Source organism: Athene cunicularia (genome assembly GCF_003259725.1).
Source record: "Athene cunicularia isolate RWA chromosome 1 unlocalized genomic scaffold, athCun1 chr1_part2, whole genome shotgun sequence".
In the NCBI taxonomy this organism is placed as follows: domain Eukaryota; kingdom Metazoa; phylum Chordata; class Aves; order Strigiformes; family Strigidae; genus Athene; species Athene cunicularia.
This window is the reverse complement of record NW_020799092.1, coordinates 20,671,506-20,688,315: the sequence shown is the minus strand read 5'-3', so window position 1 is coordinate 20,688,315 and position 16,810 is coordinate 20,671,506. Positions and strand designations below refer to the sequence as shown.

The 16,810-nt window shown below is 56.5% G+C and overlaps 1 protein-coding gene across 1 annotated transcript in view; it reads left to right on the top strand.

Annotated features, from left to right (window-relative positions):
* LOC113488675 (maestro heat-like repeat-containing protein family member 2B) overlaps window positions 1-11,291 on the top strand; it is a 15,298-nt gene extending 4,007 nt beyond the window's left edge. The window contains exons 9-21 of the mRNA XM_026863964.1: window positions 532-572; window positions 846-987; window positions 1,695-1,747; window positions 2,184-2,291; window positions 2,539-2,658; window positions 2,826-2,948; window positions 3,766-3,927; window positions 4,156-4,278; window positions 4,593-4,660; window positions 4,989-5,124; window positions 5,230-5,325; window positions 5,789-5,893; window positions 11,182-11,291. Coding sequence (XP_026719765.1) covers window positions 532-572; window positions 846-987; window positions 1,695-1,747; window positions 2,184-2,291; window positions 2,539-2,658; window positions 2,826-2,948; window positions 3,766-3,927; window positions 4,156-4,278; window positions 4,593-4,660; window positions 4,989-5,124; window positions 5,230-5,325; window positions 5,789-5,893; window positions 11,182-11,232 — 1,328 coding nt within the window. The 3' untranslated portion in view covers window positions 11,233-11,291. The remainder of the gene's footprint in view (window positions 1-531; window positions 573-845; window positions 988-1,694; window positions 1,748-2,183; window positions 2,292-2,538; window positions 2,659-2,825; window positions 2,949-3,765; window positions 3,928-4,155; window positions 4,279-4,592; window positions 4,661-4,988; window positions 5,125-5,229; window positions 5,326-5,788; window positions 5,894-11,181) is intronic.
* The last annotated feature ends 5,519 nt before the right edge of the window (window positions 11,292-16,810 follow it).

Genomic DNA, 16,810 nt, shown 5'->3' with positions numbered 1-16,810 from the left:
GGGCGGGCTGGTGCACGCAGGGGCTGCCTGTACCCATGCTGTTTCAATTGTCCTCTGTGTTACCATAGCTTTCAGCGTATAAAACAGCTCTGCCTCTAGAATCAGAGGTGCTCTGGCTACGCCGCTGCCTCCTGTGAAGGCAGAGTCAGGCCCCACTTTTCTGTTGCCAGTGAGTGCTGCTGGGTTTGGCCAGGGGTTGGGCCAGTCCGTGTCGCCCTGCACCCCACCAGCCCTGAGCAGGATCCCAGGAAAAACAAGGGGCAGAGGCAGGAGCTCTGCCCCGCATTGCCCCTTGCCTGGCACAGAGGCCTGGCTCTCCTGCTCGCAGCGCACTCTGGTGAGCCAGGACACGTTCCTGGCCGCGCAGGAGTTGACTTCATCTCAGGCTGGGCAGCTCTGGGAGCCCCCAGGCCAGCGCTGTGACACCACAGCTGCTCTCAGCACTCAGCCCTGGGTGGGGGCTTTGGAGGTGTGAGGGTGAGGGCACGGTGGCGGCTCGTTGTCTCACCCAACCTTTCTTCCTCCCTGCAGCCCAGCTACTGGCTCCCCAGTTCCTGACGTCTCGGCTGCTGGTGAGTAGTGGGGCCCTGGGAGAGAGTTTCTCTGGCCAGGGGTGGTGGGAGAGCCTGGGTCACAGTTGAGGCCAGTGCTGGCACCCCTGCGGAGGAGGCAGCGTGCCCGAGACTGACCGAGACTGTGGGGGATCCCACTCCTTTCTTGGGACTGCAGCACTCCGGGTGAAGCCATCGGCTGCCCACTGCATCCGAGCTCCCTCCCTCCCTCCCTCCCTGGAGGAGCTGTGGCTCTGGGGGCAGGAGTGACCCTTCTCTCCTGCCCTCACCTAGCTGGTGGCAGCAGCTTCTTCTGGAAACAGCAAATGCGTCGTCGCTGCCTTGCAGCTGCTGCAGACCCTCCCCGACAGGATCCACAGAGCCTTGGGGGCGGCGTGGGTGACCGAGATCCCCCTCCTGCTGCAGTACCTGGAAGGTAAAGTGCGGGTGGGGAGGGAGGTTGGAGGGGAGGGAGGGAGCGAGGCAGAGAAGTGCAGGTTCCCTACATGAAGGAGGAGAATTTTCCCCAGTTCCCTGGCCCTTGCTGTGCTGCCTTTCCCCTTTCAGGGAGCCAGCAGGGAGTCTGGGTGCAGCTGTCCCCCAACATCAGTTCCTCCCAGGGGATGAATGGGGCCGTTGGTGTCCCTTGGATGGCAGGTCTTGGTGTCACCCCCATGTCCTGGGCAGGATGGTGTCTGAAACAGGGATGGGCCTGGTGCTCCTGGAGGGGATGCAGCCATGGGCTTTGGAGGACCAAGTCCCCAGGCCAGGACAGGTTTGCAGCAGCCGTCCTTGGCAGTAGCCTGGGAGAAGGGCTGCAAATGGGTAGAAAGCAGTGAGCTATTATGGAGAAAATGTGTGTGGCTGGTGCATGCTGTGACTCAGTGGTTGGAATTGTTCTGGGAACTGTAGTCCGGCAGCAAGGATCAGCTGCGTTCAGTGTGTCCTTCCCCAGCTGGAATCAGTGGCTCTGACATATGCCTCTGGGATCCCTTTGTCTTTGTCTTGCAAGGTGCTTGTAGGCCCTTTCTAGCCTGATGGCCTGGGGCTTTTGGGAGGTCTGATTGCAGAAGAGACCACTGGGTTTGCATTTGGTGTGAGCTTGAATAGCAGCGAGAGCTTTTGCTTCCTCTTTCTTTCTAGGAAGAAGAGAGAGCTCCCTGGACTCTGCAGAGTGGGAGCACCGTGTGCTTAAGGTACCTGCTTGGGGGGATGTCACAGGTAGAGGGAGAGAAGAGGGAGCAGACAAAGTTGTGGGAGGAAGCTGGGGCTGCCCGTGCAGGCACCAGGAGGTGGGGGCAGCTCCTGAGTACCCTGCGCCTCCCCCCACAGCAGGTGCCCTCCCGCTCAGAGGAGCTGCTGCCTGCCCTCCTGCCACGGCTGATGGCTAATGCCCTCGAACGCTGTGGCACACGCCTTAGCACTGCCTCCTCTTCTCTGTCCGGCATGCCGGGGGTCTGGCCTGAGGTGTTAGGAGAAGAGGGAAGCTGCTGAAAAGAGGGTTGGGTGGGGTGGGGGAAGAGACAGCTGTTCCGCGCAGATCTCCCCCAGCAGCGTCCTGGGACACACGAGCGTGGAAACCACCCTGGCCAGGGGCAGAACAACACTCACTTCCTCTCCTGTTCACTCCAGTTCCTGCAAGCGTCGCTGGAGCCCATCGAGGACCAGACCTGGACCGTGGGCCTGAGCCAGGCACTGAGCCAGCAGCTGGTCAGCTCTGCCTCCGGCTCCTGGGAGAAGGTGTGTCTCCTATCCTGCGCCAGGGCTGGGGCTGGTGCCAGGGTTCTGCTGACACAGGCAGTTTCCACGGCTTCCCCTTCCTCGCCCCAAAAGGCGCTTCCCCCTGGGTTGTCCCAGCGACTGGCCACAGCCTGGCACCACGACCGGCCTCGCCTGCTCCCGGGGACAGTCGGATGTGTCTGGGGCCAGCCCTCTCCTGACAGGTCGAGCTGTGACCACATCTCGGGCTGGGGCTCTTCTCTTTCAGCTTTTCCTTTACAAGGCTCTGGGGACAACGCTGGCAGCTTGTCGGGACCTCAGACATGTCCAAGGGCAGGTGCTGAGGTTCCTCCAGGAGACAAACCCTATGGAGCTCTCTGAGGCACAGGTGAGGTGTTGCTCATGTTTCCTGGGGGAGACGGAGGCTGCTCCTGAGCTCCTTGATTTCCCCATTGTTGCCGTTTCCCCCTTGCTGCAACATCCTGCCTGGCCCTTGTCACTGCCATGACTGAGTGCCTGGGCTGGAGCCAACTCCCCATTTCTCTGTGGTTGCAGGGAATGGTTTCCGTTGTGTCCCACGCTGCCGAGAGCCACTTCGATCTGGTCTTGGACACAGTGACCACGTTCTCGGCTGATTTGATCAGAGATGGGTTCTGTAAGACTTCCACGGGCTGGAAGGTAAAGGATCCAGGGTTTTGCTGTCTGGCTTTCGTTTTTTGGCCTTCTTTCCACTTCTACACCTGCAGCAGCCCAATAGTGGCAGCTGCATTTAGATTAGGCCTCTTGTAAGAGCTACCCAAGACCGGTGTTCCAGAGGGGACGTCCTGGCATTGGGGCCCCTGAGGTGTCTTTGGAAGGGCCGGGGGGTGACAGTGGGTGGATCAGAGCTGCCCAGCCAGGGCAGATGCAGCGGTCACTTGCTTGCAGCTCCTTTGCCTGTGACTAAACTTCAGCAGGAGCTGGCGACAGGGGTTGGGTATGGCGTGCTGTCTGCCTCTTCCTCAAAGCTGGAGCAAGGGAGCAGGATCCTGGTGAGGTCTCGCTGGCTCTGCTCCCCACCCGGGGGCTGTGAGGAAGCCTTTCTGGGCAGGGCAGGGCCCTGCAGAGAGACTGGTGCAGCCTGGCCTGGGAGGTGAGGAGCTGGGGCTCACCTGCACCACTGACCCGCACAGGCTGCGCGTCTCTGAGCAGGACCATGACAGGCTGTGTCTGGTACCTTTCCACAGAAAAGTTCCAGACAGCTCCCTGACCTCTCCAATCAGGGTTCAAACAGCCAGCAGTGTGTGCAGTGCTGGCTGCACCTCCTCCCCATCCCCATGTGAGAACCCAAGCTGCGGAGTGGGAACACCTCCCAGCCCCCCAGAGCTCGCAGCTCGAGGAGTGGCGTGGGGAGCTGCTGGGAGGTGCCCAGGGAAGCAAGGATCTGGTGAGGTGGTGGGGCAGGGCTGCTGCAGGAGCCCGCAGGAGTCCCAGAGTGATGTTTCTGTTGACACAGGTACAGCGGTGGCAGAAGATGGAGAATGCCCAGGCCATCTGCGCTGCTCTGATGCGCACCTACAGCGGCGTTGCGCTGCATGCCCCCAAGGAGCAGCTGCTCAGGCGTGTGGATAAAGAAATCCTGGGCAACATCCTGCAGCTCTCCAGAGCTGAGCAGAGGGTAAGAGCACAGGGCGTGCGGGGCAGGGATGCCTGGGTGACCCATCTCCAGCCCCTCGGGCATTTGATGTACCGAGCGGGATGGTCTTTATCTAAAGATCTTCCAAGGACGGATATGTCCTCAATGTCCACATCTGACCCCTGCCATGGGCTCCCCCTGCCCATGCTCCTCTTCCACTGCTCAGCCCTTCAAAGAGTTCAAGGGGCGCTTTTCTCTTTGTGGCCTCAGGACTCGCCGCTCAAGCTGGCCCTGGTGGAGAGCATCACCGAGGTCAGCTGTGCCATCCAGGCTGTGGGCAAATGTGAAAGCTTTGAGCTTTCCTTAAAGCAGGAGGCAATGCAGACCCTTCTGGTAAGTGCCTGTAGCCGGGGCGGTCACGCGGGGGAGTTCTGGGCTGCGCCATCAGACTGGCAGCACAACAGCCTCTGGGCTTCACGGGAGCTCCTGGACCTGTGTCCTGAGCTGGCAGGGCCCTTGGGTGCTGGTGCTGGGTGGCTGTGGCTAAGGAGCAGGGTCCCTCCCGTGGTGCCTTTGGGGCCCTGTGGGGGTGCTGGGGCAGTGCCTGCCCAGGCCTGGCAGCAGAGCCTGTCCCTGGGGGAAGCGGGAGGGCTGTCCCATGTCTCTGCCCACTGCCAACTCTGCCCTTGTCTCTCTGGGACGTGCAGGACTGGATAAAGGGGGAGCCCAGGGACTCCGTGGATTTTGGAGTGTTTCACGTCCTGGAGGAGTTGAGGTGAGCTCTGTTCCCCGGGCTCTGGGGACCCCCAGTGTGCCCCAGCCCAGCTGTCTGGGGCAGCCCCAGTGGCCTTGAGCATGGGGCCAGGAGGTGCTGGGGCTGTGGGGTGGGAGGGTGCTCCCCAGTTTGGGTGTGTCCCAAATGAAGGGAGCCTCGGGGAGTTGGGGTGTGCCTACCGGGAGGGAGGCAGGAGTTGCTGGAGCTGAAGGCAGTGCTCTCTGGCAGGGGCTGGGTCCTCAATTAGGACACCAGTTGTGGTTTAAGGCACTCTGGAGAGGGCTATTAACTCCCCTTTCTGTTTTCTCTCCCTTTCTCCTCTGTCCAGCAAGCTGAGGCCACCTCTGAGCAGGGAAGAAAATTGCAACCTGCTGTCAGTGTGCTGCCAGAGTGCCTTGTCCTATCCCTGCGAGGAGCAGAAGGAAAAGGGAAGGGAGGGAGCGAGGGCAGCTGAGAACGTGCAGGTACGCAGCGGCCAGTGCCTGCCCACCTCTGGGTCAGGATCCCAGCTCAGTGCGCCCTGGCAGCCCCCATGATGCAGACCCTCAGCTCTCCTTTCCTGCTTTTAGATGCTGCACAGGAGGAACATGGAAGATCTGGGCCACCTCATAGAAACTCTTCTGGAGACGGAGGCGACCTCTGTCTGCCTTGATGACGTGGTCCTTGTGAGTAGCGGCGGGGCAACAGGGGAAGTGTTGTGGGGGCAGAGAATCGAGGCCAAGGGGGGACAGCATTGGGACACCTTTCCTGTGGAAACTGGGGCTTTGGCTCCTCGCTGCAAGGCTGTTTGTCTGGCTGTGGCCAGCGGCTGAGTGTGGGGCCAGGAGTGCCCACCCGGCCACTGCAGCCTCAGGACATGCAGAGAAGTGGGCCCTGATGGAGGGAAAGCCAAGAGCCAGCCCTGAGCTGGGTGAGAGCAGCCTGGGGGAAGGCTGGAGTGTGGAGACACTGGCAGGGCAGCAACACCTGGCTCAGGGCAGAGGCAGCTGGAGAGAGCGGGGTGGTGAGGGCTGCAGTGGCAGTGCTTGGTGGGGCCAGGGGCTGTGCAGGGAAGGGGCCAGAGAAGGAGGGAGAGGGATCTCAGGGAGAGAAAGAATTCTGTTGTGAGAGAGATGCACCTTGCCCCAGGTCCTGAAGGGCTGGCTCACCTCAGCCAAAGAATGGGAGCGGGAGAGAGCCCTGTGGGTCTGCGGCCATGTGCTGGGCACCTGCAAGGAGCGATGTGAGCTGCAGGTGAGTAGGCACCCCACGTGCCCTGTGTCCCATTGCCAGCATTCCTGTCCCTGGAAGGGAGCCCCGCCCAGCTGGGTGCAAGGTTTCGGGGCTCCTGGGATTCTGGGACAGCCCTTCTGCCTGCCCCTCTGCCCAGTTGCTGTTCCGGAAGCAGGATGGGCTGTAGAGGCAAGCAGTTGCTGGGGCTGCCTGCAACCCGTTTTCCTGCTGCTCTCCCCTGCAGAGAGGCGGTCCCTGCAAGCAGCTGGGCTCCCTGATGGGACTGCTGGTGTTCCTGACCACCGACGACCTGGCCATATCCCGCTGGAGGGCAGGGGTCTGCCTTGGCTACCTTCTGCAAATGCAAGGTGAGGAAAGCGGGCGCTTCCCAGCCTCGCTCAGCCTGATCCTCCCTCCCTTCCTGGCCTGGTGCCACAGGGGTGCCACGGGGCCAGGCCCTGTCCCCAGGAGGGAAAGTGGAGGCAACATGCTTGACTGGTTTTGTGCTCCCACCCTGTTAACCCTCGGCCTCCCTGGCCAACTCCGGAAGGATCTCGGGGAGAGGGTTGCGGAGTCCCACCTCCACAGGGTGTGAGTGAGGCTGGGTGGTCAGGGCCATCCCTTGCTGCTGTCTGAGAGCAGGACATCATCACTGATGCTGGGGACTGCTGCCCTCCATGCCATCTCTTCGGGCAGCAGGGTCTGCCTGTGCTGAGGAAGTCACGGGGAGGTCTCCTGCCTCCCAGAGATGGTGGTGGTCTGTGTGGGAATAGGGGATGCAGCTGTGAGGAGCAGAGGCTGCTGAAACCCTGAAGCCCCAGCAAACGGATCAAGGAGGAAGAAGGATCTTTCCAGCCCAGAATTTGTCAGCCATTCATCAGGCTCGGGAAATCCTGCTGCCCTGAGTTCAGCAGGGCCCTGGGTTTCCCTGTGGCCTTCACTGCCACCACTTGGGTTTTCTTTTATTGGTATGTGGGACCAGGGGTTGGGCTTCTGTAGATGTGACTTTTCTTTTCTCTTGGTGTTTGTTCCAGCCAAGACCATGAACATGGTGCCTCAGGCAGATGAGATTGGGAGCCTCTGTGAGAAGCTGAACAGCCCCGACACCGAGACTGTGTTTGAGGCCTGCACCAAAATAGGAAAGGTAACTGGCCCCAAAACAGTGGGGTGGGGGCCAGCGCCCGGGCTCCTGCATGTCTCCCTGCTCCCCTGCAGAGAGTCTCTCTGTCTCCAGAGTGAGCTGCCAAGACAGGGGGTGTTAGCAAGTAGCTTTGGCTTCTGGCTTTTCACTGAGCTAAGAGTGTCCTTTAGGCACGCTGGGGCAAATACCGTGATGTGTGTGTTTGTGCACACATCTGTGTATGAGTGCTCTTGTCAGAATACACATTTGGTATATAAGCAAACCCCGTGGGGGAGACACTTCCAAGCGGGTGAGCTGTGTCAGAGGTAAACGGCACTGCATGCCCAGCAGGAGGGTCAAGGGATTGCCCCCTGCGTGACTGCTGAGCTAACAGTCCTGCCAAGTTCCCTTTCCTTTCTGAAATGCGGGAGCAGAGCTGTGACACGGTCTCTCCTGTTCCTGACTTGTTTCCAGGCTGTTTGGAAATGCATCCCCCCAGCACAGGCTACAGACTTTCTGACTGCCATCCTGGACAACTTGCGGCATGTCACACCCGTACGTGCAAGAGTGTTGTGGAAGTGGGTGTTTGCCTTCCTGGAGGAATGCAGAAAGGAAATACTCCAGGAGGTAAAGGGGACCTTTTTCTCCATTTGACTTTGTCTTTTCTCCTGCTGGCTGTTGCACTACACCCCGCGCAGCTGGCAGGGGCTGAAGAAACGCCGCCAGTGTGCTGAGCCCAGGGGCTACTGCTGGTCAGAGTCGTGCGTCGGCACCTGCTGCTGGCGTCTGCCCCAGCTTGTGATCCGAGGATACGGGCGCTTGTCCAAAGTCTCCTGCTGGCCCAGGTCCTTCCCATGAGTGAGGCCCTGGGAGGTACCAACCTTGCTGTTCCTGCCCTTCCTCCGGGGACAATCCCAGTGCTCCCTGCCCTGGGACCCACTTCACCCTGCTCTTTTTCAGGGGTCCCCAGTTCCATCTCCTGTGAGCTGTGCTGGGCACGCTAGCTTTGGCACGGTTTGGACACATGTTCCTTGCTCTCGCTGCTTTCCCTGGCTGTGGTGTTACCCAGCCTGCAAGGGGCTCTTCCTTTAGCCCCCCAGTTGCTGCCCCTTTGTAGCCTGGCAGCCTCTGGCCTTGAGCTGTGCCTGGCCAGGCTCCTGTCCTCCTCCTCCGCTCGCACTCGGCTGCGCTCCACTCAGGCTTGAGGGCCACCAGTGGCTCATGCAGCCCAGGCTGCCTCTGTGGCAGTCCGCTGCCGACAGGACGTCAGTCACAGGGTAGGCAGCCGTTATAGAAGCTGGGCTCTTCCTCAGGACGAGGGACATGGCTGTCTCTTTGTCCTTACCATGGCCATGACTTCTAACTGCAAAAGGCTCAGACAAACACCCCTTTCCTTCGGGGACAGATCCTCTGTGTAGGGAAGGGGTTGGTACTTTAGGAAAGGAGATTAGAGACAAGGAAAACTGTCCCTGAAGAACTGGGTTCCTCTGGAAGTGGTCACGTGCCCTTGCAGAGGCCCTGCAAGGTACCTTCAGGGTCTTGAAGAACGTGTTTGGTTTTGGTCTTCCATCGCTACAGACACATGGGGAGGGTTACTCAAGCGCTGGGTGTGAAAAGTGTCCCTGCCCTCTGCGTGCACACAGGGCACGCAGCTGCTCCCGCAGTTGGGCCCAGGCACATACAGTGACTGAGGCTGCGCCTGTGAGTGCCTGTGTGCGTGCGTATGAGCGTGTGCGTGTGTGTATGTGTGCGGACGATTGCCAAGAGCACACTCGGCTCCAGACGTGGGTCAGGGTCAGGCAGGGTGGGAGGGCGGAGGTTTCAAGCTGGGTCTGGACTCTGTGTGGCAGGAGCGGGCGTTGCTCATGTGTTGAGTGACTGTGTCTGGGCCCTGCAGGACGAGGTAGAGGATGCACTGAGCCCTTCTCTCTCCCCTTCTTCCATCCAGGTGCCCCAAATCCTGAACACCCTTTGCACCTACATGCAGCAGAGCACTCAGAGGCCCTTCCTGCTCCGTGCAGTGTTTCTCCTTGCCCAGTTTCACTGGGAACCCGTGGTCAGCAGTCTGGTCCAGAAAGGTCTGCCCCTGAACAGGTACGTGCACTACCCGCTTCCCCGCTGTAGTCAACCAGTGACCCTGCAGCTTGCTGGCACTTGGGGTCCGGTTGAGAAGTAGTTTTTTTTTCTTCTGCCTGAACACATTGACTGCGTGCCTGTGTCTGCCGTGAGTGGGGTGTAATCCCCACTGCAGATGAGGAGGTTTGTGGGCACTGCAGGACTGCGAGAATACGGGCTCAGGGGTGAATGTCTCTTCCCTTGCAGTGACACGATAAAGGTGTGGAGGAGTCTGGGGGCAAACATCTTTGGGAGTCAGATCCTGAGGTGCTTAGTGGAGAAGCTGAGCAGAGTGGGAAATGAACCCCTGGGGACTGACTCCTCCGCTTGTGAAGGGCACAGCCCTCAGACCGCTCTGGAGAGTACAACGGTACGTTCAACAGCAGAAGCGTTTCTGCAGCTTTGCATCTGCTTTCTAGCTCAGACTTGGGACAAGGGTGCCCTTTGCCAGTGGAGACTCTCAGGGTGCTGGGCTGGGCTGGCCTCAAGGAAAGTGGGGAGTCAGAACAGTTTTGTGCTCCTGAGACCCAAGGCTGTTGCAGAAGTGAGAACCACAGAGAGTAACCCCCCAGCCCAGGCAGGCGGGGGAACCGGGCTGGTGGGAAAAGGCCTTGCCTGAACACGTGGTTCTTGGTCATGTTTCCCTGCAGATCACCTGTGCCATCTCCAAGGTGGTGCTTGCCCTGAGGAGCACGGAGGAGCTCAGGCAACTGCTTCCCCACCTCCTTCCTGGCCTTCTAAGGTGGGCCAGTGAAACGCTGGGCGAGGAGAGGCTGCATTCCCGAAGGAGCAGCTATAGACAACTGTACCGCGAGGGCCGGGTGCTTGAGGAGAAGCCGTGCAGGTAAGGAGTGAAGGGGCAGATGGAGGGGCTGGCTTCAAGTTCCCCTGGCCAAGACAGGTGCCTTTGTGGGTCTGAGGGATTGCTTTGCCTGCCCCGCTTCCTAGAGTTGGAAACAGGTTGTTGCTGTTGGTTTTACTTCTGCTCCTCCATGGAGAAACTCCAGCTCCCAGGCAGGAAGGTCTTTGCGCAGCTCTTGCTGCGCACGGCTGTCGTCTCTCCCCCTGCATACCCTTGCATGCACAACAGCATTGCACTCCCTCGACGGTCCTCGCTGCGAGCAGCGACTCTCGTGGGCACTGGTGTCATTCTTTGCAAAATGCGGGTGGGAAGAGGTATTAGGTGATGCCTTGGTTGTTTTCTATCATGGAGTCAGTCTTGGGCTGTGGGTTTTCTTCTGCTTCAGAGGGTTTGGGGTGTGAAGAAAATGCCAGTCTTGGTAGCTGCAGTCTTGAAGGCTGTGAAGCATCCTTCAGGGGTACTGAGCTCTGCTAAAGATAGGTCTTCCCCTAAGCTGCTGTGATTTGAGATGTCTTTGGGTTTGTGCTGTTGCTGTTGTTCGGGTCTGTTTTGTTTGACTGTGTGTGTTGATGTTGTGGGTTTTGTTTCTTTTGCCAGGATTTTCCTTTCAGCCATGAAGCTGGTGCTAGGCAGATGCATGGAGCACAAATGGGTGTGGCTGCTCAGGCGCTGGGGAGTGTGGGCTCTCCTGGAAGACCCCGTGGCTCACCCTGAGGGTGTGAGTCTCCTGAGCAGGTGAGAGCCCCAGGGGTGCATCTGGCCGACTCCTGCAGGGCTGTGCCCAGGGAAATGGCTGCCGGGACCCTTCCGGCGTGCCTGGGAAGCCGTCCTGAGCTGAATAGCATCTGCGTCGGGGAAAGGGCACGTTGGAGACCCGGCCTGTGACCTCCCTGGGTAAATGTGTGTCCCTCGCTTGTGTCCCCTGTGCAGAGTCCTGGTCTGCGCTGGGCTGGACTCCCCCGCTCTGGTGGAGAACCTCGTGCTGTGGCTGGATTCCTCCTCGGTTCAACTGCGGGTGACAGCTGCAGCTTTCCTTGCTGAGGTAAGGCGGGAGAAGGGGAAGAAAGGTCCAGAGAGTTTTTCCTGAGGTACTGCTGCTTGGGATGTCTTCTTTTGTGGGAAGATCCCTGGAGAATGAGTCTCAGGAGCAGGGTGGCCAGGGGAGCACCTGGCCAGGACCAGGTCCCCACGGTGCTGCCTGTGTTGTTCCAGATCTCTCCGGACTGCAGGATGCCAGGGACCTTCGAGGGGGGCTGGCACTAGAGTGCCTCCAGGATACCTGCCCCCAGCCAGCACCAATGAGTTCATTAAAGCTCGTTACAAGAGGCCTAAAGAGGGGCGTATCACTTTTTTCCCTGATGGCACCTTCGTGGTTGGCGAGAACACATGCAGGTGACACCGAGGCGGGGGCTGCCAGCTGTGGGGCCCCTCTCAGACCTTCCCAGGCTGGGAAAAAGGAGTCGTGCCGGGAGAGACCCCAGCGCAGGCCTCTCCCCATGGGGTCCCGGGGCCTTGCCATGCCCTCCCGCTGCCCGTGGGGATCCCCGTGCCACCCCGGCCACGGCGTGACCCCCTCCAGCGCCAGCCAGGGCTGGTGAAGGGAACAGCCCAGCACAGCCCCGACCGTGTCGGCACAGCAGGCTTTGCCCTCCTGTGTCCTGTCATGCGTGACCCACCCCCAGCAGTGCCCAGTGACACTGTGGGGGTGCAGCAGGGGAAAAGGGGGACACTGTGGGGAGCATGGAGCACTGGGGGATGGGGAGGGAACTGAGGGTGTCACCAGAGGTCACGGTGGTGTGGGCAGGGGGCAGAAGAGGGGCACTGGGGGATAGGGGGAGAATGTCGGGGGGAACCTTAAAAGGTCAGCAGTAGCCGAGGGGCTGAGCAGAGGTTCGGAGTGCAGCAGAGGCTTCTGGCTGACCCGCTGGACCCCTGCCCATCACCCCAGGCCCCACTGGTATTGTTCCTCACCCCCAAGGGTGAAACAAGGACATGAGTCCCCAATTAGTGACTTCCTTTCAAACTGAAAAGTCTTCCTTGTGCACCCTGGCACCTGATTTCATTAAAAGGGAAAAAGGGGAGCAGATAGACACAAAAAGCAGCTGTCAGCTGCCAACCACTCTCCCCATCCAACTCCATCCCTCTCCCCACTGTGGCAGAGACACAACTGGCTCTCCTGGAGGACCACAATGCCAGCAGGAGAAAAGGAAGATTTCAGTTGGGCAATAAACAGCAGGAGCAGATGAAATCTTGGTAAATAAGAGTTCCTTTGTCAGGAAGAAATTAATCTGCAATCAGGAAGAACAACACATGAGGACTGTGCCACGTCCAGGACCATCCTGTCTCTGCAAACAGTGAGAGGCGGTGTGCTGGCTGGAACAGCCACGATAGCTCAAGCCTCTCCAGTACGTCTCTGCCTCCAGGCACCAGCAAACCCAGCAGCAAAGTCCCGGTATATGAGCTGGGATCCCCAGCAGGACCTGCAGGAATCACACTCCTTATCTCACAGCCTCTAGTTCAGATATTCAAGGAGTCTTGGAAGCCTCAGCAGACCCAGGCGATGTCCTGTAAGCAAGAGCATACGAGAAGGTACTTAGATCCACCAGTGTTCCTTTCAAGGCGTTTGCTTCATTTCAATCCCCAGAGCATCCCCCGTGTGCTCCACCACAGAGACAGCCCTGAGACTTTCCCTCACAAAACTGCACAGGGACTCCCGAGCATCCCAGCTGGTGCCTTCAGCCCTCAGCATTCTCTATGTCTGAAGAAAAACAGAGCAGGGCAAGTAAAATCATGCCCAGGCACCAGGACCTTCTAGAGGCATCCGTCAGCTGAACTTCTGACTGAGAAACAAGTATCTAGGGTTTCTCTTAACACAGCCTCAAGGCACATCCCTTCTTTTAACCCTCCCTGCCTGCTGCTCCTACCTTTTTCATCAGGAACTGGATGCTAATTTCTCCCAGACAGGTTCACAATACCTCGCTGGGCTGAACGCAGAAAGATGGCTTCTGTTTAATTTTCCAATCTGTAGAAGACAGAGGTTTCCAAACCTGTTTGGAAATGTTGTTTGTTTTGGTTTGGTTTTTTCCCCTGTCTGGTCTCACCAGCACTGGGAGAGACTCCCAGTCTCACTCCTTTTACAAATGGTATCTCATTAAAGTTACATCTGGGATTACCCAAGCTGGCTACAGCAAACCTTCTCCCAAGGACTAGCTGGGCTGCAAGGGGAATTGATGAACCTCCTTATGGAGCAGATCTGGGTAACTAGCCCAGCCAGAAGACTGGATAGGAAGCCAGCTTGTGAGTAACACTTCTTCTCCATGAGCAAGAGCAGTGACAGCTCTGCAGGCTGACTCTGGAAGGCTCCAGCTGCTGGCAGAACACAGCTCCCTCCTCCGCTGGTTTGCAAGCCCTCCCTCCCCAGACCAAGGCAGCAGATGAGGTAGCCAACGTCCCTTTCAGACAGGACATTTGCGTCTCTAATGGCAGCTTTGATCCCTAGGCTTAGCTTTCTTCCTCTCCACAGCTCGGAGAGCTTTTCTGCCTCGGTGGACACTCTGCTCCCTGCCTTTCCTGAACTCGAGAGAGGGCCCTGGGGAGGTCGGACTGGCCCCTCCATGCTTTCAAGCTTGCTGGGCTGTATCTCTCTGCAATCCACAGTCCCTGCACATAAGGGCAGCCCTCTCTTTAGTCTCACTGGCAAAGTGAGCTGAAAAGCAGGTGGGGAGAAGCATTCACACGGCACAGCCGGGTTTCTCCTTCCCAGCAAGCAGCATTTGCAGGGCAGCAGACAAAGTGGCTGACACTGGCCAAGAGCTCTGAAGGCACACAACCCTCTAGAAATGCCCATCATCAGTCCTGCTTGTTCTTGGCCCACAGAGCTTGTCGGTCTCCCACAAAAGCTAGGACACAAAAGCAAAACCCTTGCACACCTCCTGCCTCCCTGGGAACTAATGCTACACTTGTCCTCCTTGATTTAACTGTCCCCTGGAGCCCACAGAAAAATTCCAAGGCCTAGAAACTCCTGGTATGAAATGAAAACATAGGTCAGATATCAAGTGCAACCCCTCTCGGGGATGTACGCCCAACAAGAAACCCTCTCTCATTATGGTCATAATCCAGGTAAACCTGAAACAGCTGCTCTTGAGGAAAGAAGCAATACAAGGAGCTCCTTCCCAGCACATTGCTCCCGGGCAGGGCAGGGGCTGCTGCCAGCATGGACCCCTGCCTTCCCAAATTCCCCCCTCAACATGCCCACTTGTCCCAAGGCTATGTACGGGTCCATCTGGCACCTTCACAGCAAGAGCAGCTCTCTTTCCCGTAAAATAAATTTATCTAGAAGAGAAAAGGCAGCCAGCGTCTTCTCCCTGGCAGAGCTTGCAGCAGGCAGCAATATTGCGACATATCTCCATGTTTTATAATGCTTTTTTCTCTTCTTTTCACTCATCATAAAGCAGACTTCATGGGTCATCAGCAGGATCAGGCACTAAAACATGGAAAAATTTAGGAGGAAGAGACTTTGGATGTCTCTGGTCCAACCCCTCCACACAAAATGGACAATTTCAAAGTTAAAACAGATTGTGCAGGGATGCATCCAGCAGCACATGGCCACAGACTGGTGCAGACTTGTGTCTGCTCCAGGCAGAGAAGCTACTCCAAAGTGCTCATGTCTGCCCCGGGGCCTTTTCAGTAAGAAGCACTTGGAGACACAGGCTGCCAGACTTGTGCCAGCCAGAAGAGGAAAGGTCAGCATGTCAGTGATGCTGGCTGAAGTGGCTCTTGTCACAAAGTCAGGAACAAGAGTCTGATTTTTTGGGTATGTTGTGCTACATCTCTTTGTGTTTCTCTTTCCTGGAAGAACTAAAGGTGATTGCTGGAGCAGTAACACAGAAAGGGCACGTCCCAGGGTCATAAATGTGATGATGATTCGTGTTTATGAAATATAGTGACCTTTAATACAAATGTATGTGTTGTAAATGTTTTATGATGTATATAAGTTGAAAGAAAAGTTAATGTGGTTTTATCTTTAAATCGGTTTGAGGCTTTGCAGTCTCAGACTATGTAATGGCTGTGTTGGTGTTTTGACTATGTTGTTACTGCATCTAGTGGAAAAGTACCAGACAGACCCTTGTATCAGGCAGACCCTTGTTTTGATGGAAAAGTACCAGAAGGACCCTCATTTTGGTGGGAAGAGGAGCACAAAACCACCAGAGAACCCTCCCTCAACACCACCAGAGGAACTGAGAGGATTTGAGAAATCTCCACTACGCTTGCATGGACTAAACCCACCCATCTTATGAATATGTATTAGGAAAAGACTCAGTCTAACTCTGTTCTCTGCGTTGTGATGTTTTCTTGCAGCCTGATACTGTGCCTCCTCCAGCCACTGCACATTCTGTCACTGACTGTGGGGCTCTCAGTCTGAATTACATGATCTTGGGAAACTTCGGCTGTTTTCACATTTCTCTGTGGATGGCACAGGTCCCATTGACTCCATCAGACCATCCACATTCCCTGAACCTCCAGCTCCATTAAGTAATGAGAGGGCTACAGCCTGGACCGTGCCAAAAGAACCACGTTTCAGCTTTCCCCAGCCAGGCCTGCAGAGAGATGCCCGTGCATGGAGGTTTTTTGATAAGACTGCTTTCATGCTCCTCAGCAAGCAGCCTGAGGGACCACAGCGTGCAGTGAAAACAGATTTTGTTTGAGCCACTGTTCTTTTCTGCCTTTGGCAAACTGGGTGCTTCGGCTGTCATTGTCAGCTATTCATTTGCTTAGATATAGTTCAAAGCCCACTGGGAGCAGGCTAAAATGGTAGTAAAACTGACAAAGAAAAGCATGGCCTTTACCTTGTTCTTTCCAGTTTCCCTCAGACAGATCTACCATTCTTCTCCCACTCTGTATTAAAACAATCTGACTGTCAACTGTGTGCTTGAAGGCAATCGATACTTGCACTGCCCAGCAGCTGCCAGAGGGTTGGGGTGCTCTGGGGACAGATTCTCGACGTGCATTCCCCGCCTGCTCACTTGGTTTGCCTTCCCTCACTACTTTGCTGATGGCTTCATCCTCTCATGGAAGTTGTTCTAAACTGTAATGAAAGGGCTGGTCTGTAAAAAAACAGGGGAAAAGGCAAATCCATCCAGCAAAAGAAAATGCTTGAACATAAACATCTAAACACCACAGGATTATGAAGCAAAATCTCTTCTCAAAATTGTCTGACTTGTTTTCCTCCCTTCTCTGAAAATGCACCAGTTTATAAGTAACAGATGGTTGAGTGGCTGCTGCAAATCTTCATCATGTCGCTGCGGTTTGAGTGATTTTAATAATTACTTTGCAATGAAGTGCAGGGCTGTGGTTTGTGACAACACTGAAATGTTTCACAGCAAGTCAGGTTAAACAGTTGAAAGTGAACATATTGCAAAGGAGACATCTCTTTCCACTTTGTACAGCACAGCATCAGCTCTTGTGTGAGGCAGAATTTGCAGACTGCGTAACACAGCAATGCATTTGAAGGACCATTGTTAGAGAGGACTTCTGTCCAATTAAGTAGGTCAGTAGGCTCTCATTTAAAGTTACATTTAAATGCACAATAACATATAAAATGATACGTAATCTTACTGCAAGGAAGGTGATTTTAGAGCTTCATGTTATACTTAGTATTGTTTTTCCCCCCTGCAGGTACTTTTACTTGTTTGATTTAATCTAGAGAGCGCTTAAGTAACATTTAATTTTCTAATAGTCTCATGACACAGATAGTAAACTGCTTATTAAGCATCCTTCAGCTGATCTGCACACCGGGGCACACTGCAACCTTGCAGACGTCTGTGTGACTTAAGCATATGGG